The 8,554-nt window shown below is 47.6% G+C and overlaps 2 protein-coding genes across 2 annotated transcripts; one reads left to right on the forward strand and one right to left on the reverse strand.

Annotated features, from left to right (window-relative positions):
- The first annotated feature begins 44 nt into the window (after positions 1–44).
- LOC127344908 (uncharacterized) lies at positions 45–4,228 on the forward strand. Its single transcript, XM_051371265.2, has 3 exons — positions 45–596; positions 2,716–2,796; positions 3,539–4,228. Exons 1-3 carry the CDS (start codon positions 203–205, stop codon positions 3,973–3,975), a joined length of 912 nt encoding a protein of 303 aa, XP_051227225.1. The 5' UTR covers positions 45–202; the 3' UTR covers positions 3,976–4,228.
- Positions 4,229–5,205: 977 nt separating this feature from the next.
- LOC127344909 (rop guanine nucleotide exchange factor 11) lies at positions 5,206–8,134 on the reverse strand. Its single transcript, XM_051371267.2, has 5 exons — positions 7,464–8,134; positions 7,080–7,351; positions 6,910–6,984; positions 6,223–6,795; positions 5,206–6,131 (listed from the first exon to the last, which is right to left on the reverse strand). Exons 1-5 carry the CDS (start codon positions 7,636–7,638, stop codon positions 5,730–5,732), a joined length of 1,497 nt encoding a protein of 498 aa, XP_051227227.1. The 5' UTR covers positions 7,639–8,134; the 3' UTR covers positions 5,206–5,729.
- Positions 8,135–8,554: the final 420 nt, after the last annotated feature.

Consider the following 8,554-nt stretch of genomic DNA (forward strand, 5'->3'; position numbering starts at 1 on the left):
GAAAAAGCGACCATCGCACCATATTGGTGCTCTCTCCTCTCCTGCAAGCAAGCAAGGCAACCGAAAAGCCCTCTCTCCCCCATTCTCATCTCCCCCTCTCCCGTGTGCCCCCGAATTCCCGCACCTACTGCCAACACAGCCCCCGTCTAGGGTTGTAGCCCTCCACCCACCCCACCCAGCCCGCCGCCCGCCGCCGCCGCCGATGGCCCTCCTCGGCGACGCGCTGCGGCAGGCCATCATGCCGCGGGGCGCCTACGAGGCGCTGCGGGACGAGGACCGCGCGCTGCCGCGCCTCCGCCGCCCGCTCGCCGTCGCCGCCGCCGCCTGCGTCGCCCTCGCCGCCGCCGCCGCCGTGGGGGTCAGCCTCGGGATCGTCTTCCCCGCCGAGCCGGCCGAGCGCCCCTTCTGCCGCGAGCGCCGCATGCTCGAGGCGCTCCCGGCGGCGGCCAGCAGCCGGGAGGAGGAGCCCGAGGCGTACCGCTACCGGGGCGGGGCCTTCTACATGACCACGGCCGAGGCCGCAGACTTCTACTGGATGGTCGTATTCGTGCCGTCCGCCGTCCTCTTCGCCGTATCCGCCTCCTACCTCGTAGCAGGTGAGTCCGCCCCCGACCTACCTGTGCTAATGCTCTGATTCAGCTAGCAATGTTATAGTTTGTTTATCTACTTATATCTGTATTGGGCAATTAACGGATTCACCGCTCCATATGAATACCAAAAATCACGAATCACCTCCCAGTTTGGATACCCTGCAAAGGCCTGTCGAATACCCTGCTCTTACATTCTTTCCAAATCGTTCAAGCGAACATCATAACAATTAACAAGATCATGGATACCCTTCTTCGCGAGGATGAATATTCTGGCCTCCGTAGGGACTGACTTGCCCCAAAAATGATGAAATTGGATGATGCAGTTAATTTTAGGACATGATTTAGAAGAGGCTCCAGAGCATTACTGTTGTATAATCCGGTTCTAATTGTCGATTTTTTTTAAACCATGCTTGTTTTATTCATAGTAGATGTGAAGCTTTATCACTCTTCCGTTTAGTCTCTCAAATTGCATTTCGCAGTCATTTGAAGTCACCTCACTAGTAAACCATAGTCCTTAATTCTGCAATTATAGTTATGGCAAAAAAGATATATATGCACACAGTCAAAGTTGTGGTAACCTCTGTCACTGTATAGTTTGTAGCATACTTGTATGCTTTTTTGACGTGCTTTTGGTTCAAGTTCTTATGAATTTTCCTTCAATTTCAACACATTGCAACGTGGTTATCTTTTTTGTTTCATACGCCCTGTTTTTGAAGTTCCTTCCCAGTGTCCTAAAATGCATAAGCACTAGGCAGGCAGGCGGCAGGTGGTGACCTAGTGCGTGTTAGGTGGCCATTTTTTAGAACAGTGGCACTTCATAACTCTTAATTTGATTGTATCTGCCTGTATTGCACACAATGAAAACCAGTTACATGGAGAGAGGCAACTAGTTATCTTACGAAGTTTGGAGTCTAGGCTCTTAATTTATACTCTCTCCGTTCACAAATATAGGATGTTTAGACACTTCAAAGTGAACTAGATACACACCATAATGAGTGAATCTACACACTAAAAGTATACTAGATACAAACCAAAATAGATGAATCTACTAAAAGCTAAAACATCTTATACTAGTGAACGGAGGGAGTATATAATTCATTTTCCGAGTGGTATTCCTTAGCTTCAGGATTCTCAGCCCCTCAAAGTAATGAGGTTAGGGAACATTTATCAATGAACACCAGCCTTTACATTGGATAATATGAACAAGTTATTATGACCATTTGATAAGATCTGCGCTGCTCAGACTATGCACACTTAAAGCTGATGACATTTAGACCTGATTGTTTTATATCTTTTCACTCATGTTCTGTACCTTCTAATAGAAGAAATAATTTATATATATATATATATCTGCAGTAAAATTTTCAAACCGTATTAACTCCACAGCTTGAAATCCTCTCGCAAATGACCTTATCTCCTATTACTGAGGGGATATGCTTCATAAGTCCTTTGAAAGTAATATGAAGAATCCTTGCAGTATAACTATTTATACAGTTCAGTTGTAGCATATCCTACACAGAAAGAGAGATAGTCCATAGAACCTGTAGATCTTTTTAGAGCAACTGGCAGGAGCTCCGCCTTTTCGTTAAGAAGAGAATTGACCAGTTTATAAGGGAAATTGATCTAAAACTGTTACATGTCTGGTTTATGAGGAAAACCAGACGAAAACCACACACGGCATAATTATTCAGGAAAAACCAGCGAAAAACCACAGAGGCCTCACTACTTAGCTGAACTAGGTACGGAGCACCTTGAGACGACACAAGCATGACGACAACGGCGAGCATTACGCCCGCCTGATCCACTTCCCCGGAAAGGAAGTCAAAGCCGAAGATTGTAAAACTCTCCATCTTTTCAATGAAATGAAACGCAAAAGTCTTTTGCGTTTTCTTGAAAAAAAGCCAAAGAGGATTGCCTTATCCTTTCGAGGCCCGCGATCATATTCCTTCAGTATCTGTAGATGATTCATGTTTACATTTTCCTTCAGTTTTCCCCTCAAATTTATACGCTATGTATATTTTGGACTAGACAATCTATCTTCCTTTGATCTGTTCCCATTTTTCTTTGCAGTCAAGTATAATTGTGTATTCTTGTTCTTTAATATTAAATCAATATGTACTTTCAGGAGTATCTGTTGCATATACTGCTCCAAGAAGGCATCCGTTCATCTGCATTGTCGAGAATAACTTCTGTGCTTCTAGAAGAGGTGAATCAAGTTAAAACAATCATCTTTCTTAGATATCTGTACAAATGACATGTCTTGTTTCTGGCTTTCTTAGATGCATAGTGGTATTGAGAAAGTAAGATGCTACGACTGTCATTTGTTTTTGAGTTAGCCTTGTAGGTACTCTATTCTGCTAGGTTTCTGTAAACTCGTATTTTGGTAACCCTGTTTAGTCTGGCTGCTTTATAGTGGTATTAAGGATTAAGCACACTTTTAAGTGTGAAAATCTATATGTCAATCTTGATTTGCACCTACTGGTTGTTGCTAATAGTTTGTATCAGTTACTCCATTGGTTTTTGAAGTTACCGATTCCACGAGACAAAGAGGGGCTTGAGTGAACATATAAGCATATAATGATACTAATTATTAATTACATTACCAAATTGCATTAACATGTCTTAAGCATGGGTGATAAATGGGGATCCTACTACTTTGGATTCCTTTGTCTCGTGAATCTTTTTAGCGTCTAAATGCCACGATTGTGTTGCAGAAAGATAATAACTTGTCATGACATCAGTTGTAAATAGACATGATTCCATATAGCTAATGCATTAGATATTGTCTCTCATCTTTTAGAATATTTTACTCTTTTTCTGATGTAGCTTGTTGGCTGTTACTGGTGTTGCCAGTCTTTGTTCTCTTTAGTGTATGTGTGTGGAACCTATTACGTGTGTAGACATAATTATTTACATGTTCAGTTATTAATACCAACTTGGAACTGCAGGTGGTGTGCGGTGCCTATCTATTCTGAATGCAGTTTTTGCTGTCATATTTGGTCTGATGGCAATTATCCTTGGATCAACGCTTCTCGCACTTGGAAGTACTTGTTCAGTTCCTCTCTTCTGGTGCTATGAAATTGCTGCATGGGGCCTGGTAATTCTATATGGTGGCACAGCCTTCTTCTTGAGAAGGAAAGCGGCAGCTGTACTTGATGAGGGCAATTATGCTACGCACAGCGTGGGTCTTGAGATGCTGGAGACCAAAGTGGAAGTGACCCCAGAGATGCAGAGGCGTGTAAATGATGGCTTCAAAACATGGATGGGTTCATCTCTTCTATCTTCAGACGATGACGAGGAAGCTTCTGATGATTATATAGAGCATAATGCTCCTAGTCCAAGAGCTTCCGTCCAGCACAGGAAAGAAGATGATTTGGAGAGCTGACTGATGTAAAAACAATGTACATAGTGCCTACACTTGTATGTTGAGGTTTGATGATGTTGTAAATGCTTGGCTCGGGTCCTATGGCTGTAAGTTTGTTGTTTCGTTCTTTTTTCCACTAGAGTCTAGAGGGGAATGAAAAAGGGTGGTTAGTTAGAAAGTCAGGTTCTTATACAGGAATTCTTCTTTCTATCACTAGAGATCATTTATCATTATCTGGGGGTGAAGAGTAAATTGAAAAGCTGCCTCCTTCTAATCCACTGTTTTTTATACTTTGTAGTCAGCACGACAGTGTTGGACTTTGGCTGGTCTTGAGGCACGTGCTTGTTGAGATCAATTGAAATTGCTTAAGCAAATTATATTACTGTGTACAAGCCCGAGCTGAGGACCGTTTTCTAGTTATATTGCGAGGAGTCAAATTATGCATCCTTCCTGTAGTTTTTCTTCTACTCTGCTTACATGTGTGTGCTGTCAGTAGCGGAAGCAGAGTGTGGGTTGGGTGGGCTGTTGCTGATCCCTAATTTGAGAATTCTTTACTATTACCTCTAATTTGCTGTTAAAAATTTAGCCTAGTTGCCTTTTTTTCTTCTGAAAACATGGAACTTTTTTGAGGTGTCCACCCCGAAAATACCGAATGGAACTTGGGTGCGCGTGCACCCAGTTATGGAAAATTTAAAAAAACGCTATTTAAAAGTTTAAAAAAAATTTGAAGTAAATTTTTGCATGTACATATTATGTTGATACTTACTCGTGTGCGTTTTCACGAAAAAATATCATTGTATGTGACCTACACAAAAATAATAAAAAATGTAAATTCCTATTCCTGTGAATAGTACAAATTCCTATTCAAGTCTCATTTGGACATTTTATCATTTTTGTGTAGACCACATACAATGGTATTTTTTCGTGAAAACGCACACGAATAAGTATCAACATAATATGTACGCGCAAAAATTTAATTCACATTTTTCTGAAACTTTTAAATAGTGTTTTTTTTTTCATTTTTTGGGAACACCCAGGTTCTATTCGTGCCTGTCGTTTCCTGCATTTTTTTTGCTGGGTCCGCCACTGGTGCTGTGTCTGAACTATCGTGTGTTGGAAAAGCACCGAGGCCTGATTCTGACTAATGTACAGTTTATGCACTATTACTAGTCCATTGAGCAAAGCAGGCGTGCTTTGAGTTTCTTACATCAACCTGGCAGGAAATATGCATTCAAACAGGGGAGCCAGGTCTAGAAAAGATGAGCTTAAATCAAATCAATGAATACAATGTGTTTGCCCGCCTGGTAGTAAGTCGCATACATATTCCCCAGAGTTTAGCGTCTCCTCTTCCGGAGAGTAGTTCAGAACTACGTACAAAAATTACATACTAGTTTTTTTTTTGTGTGTGTGAAAATCAGTAGCTACGTACGTACAACAGCAGCCCCAACCGGCGAAGCAGGTTCTTGCATATCGGACAGAGAAAAAAAAAAGTTATAGCTGATCAGATCATCCAGTCCGTTCTTCCTCTTCCCGTTGTCTAGAATTAATCAGTCTATACGAGAGGGAAGAACGAGGCTGATCGGATCGAGCTGATGATGATCTCTGCACTCCAGTGTCGATCTCTAGCAGTACGTACGCAGCGTCTGTGTGTGTGTCTGTGTCTCATATGTACATAGCCAAGCCATCTTGGATTCTTAATTGGGCGGATCTGTCCCCGTTGCTGTCTTGATCGATTAATCGTGTTTGCTCTTCCTCTCGTACCACGACAATGATGATCAGTGGCGCGCGGAGGGGCTCCTCATGCCGCCGGCGAGGCTGTCGACGTAGGAGAATTTCTTTGGGGCGAGGCTTGGCGCCTTCTTGAGCAGCATGGCCTCGCCGGCCTCGTCCAGCGTGCCCTCCTCCTTCTTCTTCATCAGCTCGTCCTGGTCGAAGTGCCACCCCATGAAGTCGTAGAGCGTCATAGACGCCGGCGCCTCGTTGAGCTTCTCCAGCTCCTCCCTGGCGTCCAGCTTCCTGGGCATGTTCATCTCCATCTGCCGCCGTGCCACCTCGCTTGCCGTCAGGTTCGTCGCCGCCGCGTCCGCGCCCAGCACGTCCTCGATCCTCGACATCACGCTGTAAGCCAGGCTCTCCAGCACACGCGAGTAGCTCTCCAGGAGCGCGTAGCCGACGTCCTGAAAGATGGATCCATCGTGCAAGTTATGCGTCATGCATCTGAGAGCACGCCATTAGCAACATGCACACTATATCATTGATAATACGAACCCTGTTGTATTGGATCTTGGAGATGTCGAGCTGCGACTGAGGCGTTCCGGGGAACTGTAGCTTGAGGAGGTGGAGTATGGTCTCGGCGCGCTCCTCGAACTGCTCCCGCTTCTCGAAGCTGATGATGGAGCCCCAGGAGGACTTGGTGTCCTTGGTCTGCATCTTGCGCTTCCAGATGATGGTGGACGCCTCGATGCGGTTCTTGAGGTCCAGCACCTTGTGCTCCGTCGATAGGTCCACCGATTCCAGGAACTCCACCGGGTCGAACTCCTCGTCGGTGATGTTCCGGTAGATGGTGTCGCCCAGGCTCGTCTTCCCCTTCTTGGGGAGCGACTCGATGTAGATCTCGGGCACCTCCATCTCCACCAGCACCTGCGCGTTGATGGCCATGGCCGCCTTGAGCACCTGGTTCACGCACTCCTTCTGGTACTGCAGCCACCTGCGCGTCACATCGGACAGGCCCTCCGCCGGCACCTTCACCGTCGGCATCCACCACTTGTCGTCGTCGCGCTTGTTGTCGCCGCCCTTCTCGTACCAGAACTCGGTCTGGTCCACGAAGTTGTCCATGTAACCCTGCAACCATCATTTAACTCGACAATCAATCATTGAACTATAGCTAGCGTCCGTCGCGTATCCAGCTCCAACCTCCAATGATTATCTTTTGTAGTAGTATGTAGTGGCACTCACGATGAGCATGTTGTCGAGCTTGCGCAGCGCGGGGATGTTCATCTGCAGGTCGCGACGCTGCGCCGTCGACATGATCTGCCAACAGGAATAGTGGGTACGAACGAACGATTACGCGCAGTTCAATGGACATAAAGGAGAGAGAGAGATCACGATCGAGATTGTTTACGTACCTCCATGGTCGTGCCGTTCTCGGCGGTCTGCCGCGTCGGGACGAACTCGACGATGTGGTCGGAGACGGACAGCAGCCAGCCCACCTCCTTCTTCCACCGCTCCTTGGTGTCCGGCGCCATGGGCTCCAGCTTGCGGTGCTCGCCGAAGACGGACGCTGCCAGGTTGGTGACGGCGTTCGACAGCGCCAGCGCGGACGACACGCCTTTCCCTGTGCCGGACATGTCCTCTCCAAGCAGAAGCTTGGCGAACTTCTCCTTCATGATGTCCAAATCTGACAAAAACAAACAAGAAGGCATATATCGATCGATCAAAATGGGCACATATCACATATGAAGAAACGAGAATTTGAGCACATTCAGGATTAGCGCGCGCGATGTATGTACCCGAGGGTGGCCCGTCTCGTGCGAGACGGGAGCGAGGCGGCGCCCGGCCATTGCCCGCGGGCTCGGCCATCTCCGTGTCGTTGCTGTGTGTGCCGCTGCCGCTCTCGTGCTGCTGCCGCAGGTGGCTCTGCGAGTTGCTCTTGTCAAGGCTATGCCGCCGGAGGAACCGCACCATCACCCAGCCCACCGCCTCAAGCTTGACGCGCAAGGCGTGGCTTCGCTGGACCCGGCGGTCTTGCACCGCCGCGGCTTCCCGGACGCCGGAGCAGCTACGCCGCCGCCGTGGCGAAGACAAAGATCACCGGCAGGCAGGAAGGCAGCAAAACACGGTAGCTGCACCGGAAGGCACACGTAGGCAGCGTTCGTCGACCGATCTCCGATCAGACCCGGCCAGAAGGAAGAAAACAACAGGAAGCGAAGAGTCAAGAAACAAGGGAGAGGGGCGGGGACATGTCGCGCACTACTACGACTACCGCTACGGCCGGCATGGTACGTGGAGGATCGGAGGGAGGCAAGGCGGGGAGGAGAAGGCTGATCCGGCCCCGAGAAAATAAAAAAAATGGGGGCTCGGGGTCGCCGGCGCCTGCCTAATTTAAGCAGGACGCGAACGTGGGGTGCATGTCGACGGGGGCGGAGGGGCAGGGCGAGACGACGATTAAATCCTTGGCGTGCGCCGTTAAATTTCTGGCCCGGGTGGTCGGCGTTGCCTTGCCTTGTTTAGCTTTAGAGACACCCCCGGGAAACGGGCAGGAGATTGCTCCCGCCCACTCCTTGCCTTGCTCGTCGGCCATGGATAGATTTGATTTGCTTAGCTGTGCCGCCCATCTCGGTCGGCTTAATTCTTGCGTGTCAATGGAAGGATATGCTCCGGAGAAAATATTGGTCGATCGCCCCGTTGTCAGCCTGACAATAAATGAATTCCATGAATTCTCAAGTTCGTAGTACCATAGCAATGAGGGGGGTCAAACCTTCTCTGTTTCGCAAGAAAAAGCTGTTTTTGGGATAATCAGAGCTTCTCTACCAGATCCCGTAAATTTGAACATGTAAACGCGTGAGCAGAGAGAGCGTAGTAAACGTGAATTCTGCGCATG

The sequence above is a fragment of the Lolium perenne genome, chromosome 6 (genome assembly GCF_019359855.2).
Source record: "Lolium perenne isolate Kyuss_39 chromosome 6, Kyuss_2.0, whole genome shotgun sequence".
Lineage (NCBI taxonomy): Eukaryota > Viridiplantae > Streptophyta > Magnoliopsida > Poales > Poaceae > Lolium > Lolium perenne.

What these genes read in the sequence shown, in the direction of transcription:
- LOC127344909 (XM_051371267.2), bottom strand. Translation starts at nt 7,638, where the DNA reads ATGGTGCGGTTCCTCCGGCGGCATAGCCTTGACAAGAGCAACTCGCAG. An exon ending in AGAACGGCACGACCATGGAG is followed by an intron (nt 6,985 to 7,079) that starts GTACGTAAACAA and finishes TCCTGTTGGCAG; the next exon opens with ATCATGTCGACGGCGCAGCG. An exon ending in AGCTCGACAACATGCTCATC is followed by an intron (nt 6,796 to 6,909) that starts GTGAGTGCCACT and finishes TGATGGTTGCAG; the next exon opens with GGTTACATGGACAACTTCGT.
- LOC127344908 (XM_051371265.2), top strand. Translation starts at nt 203, where the DNA reads ATGGCCCTCCTCGGCGACGCGCTGCGGCAGGCCATCATGCCGCGGGGC. An exon ending in CGCCTCCTACCTCGTAGCAG is followed by an intron (nt 597 to 2,715) that starts GTGAGTCCGCCC and finishes ATGTACTTTCAG; the next exon opens with GAGTATCTGTTGCATATACT. An exon ending in CTTCTGTGCTTCTAGAAGAG is followed by an intron (nt 2,797 to 3,538) that starts GTGAATCAAGTT and finishes TTGGAACTGCAG; the next exon opens with GTGGTGTGCGGTGCCTATCT.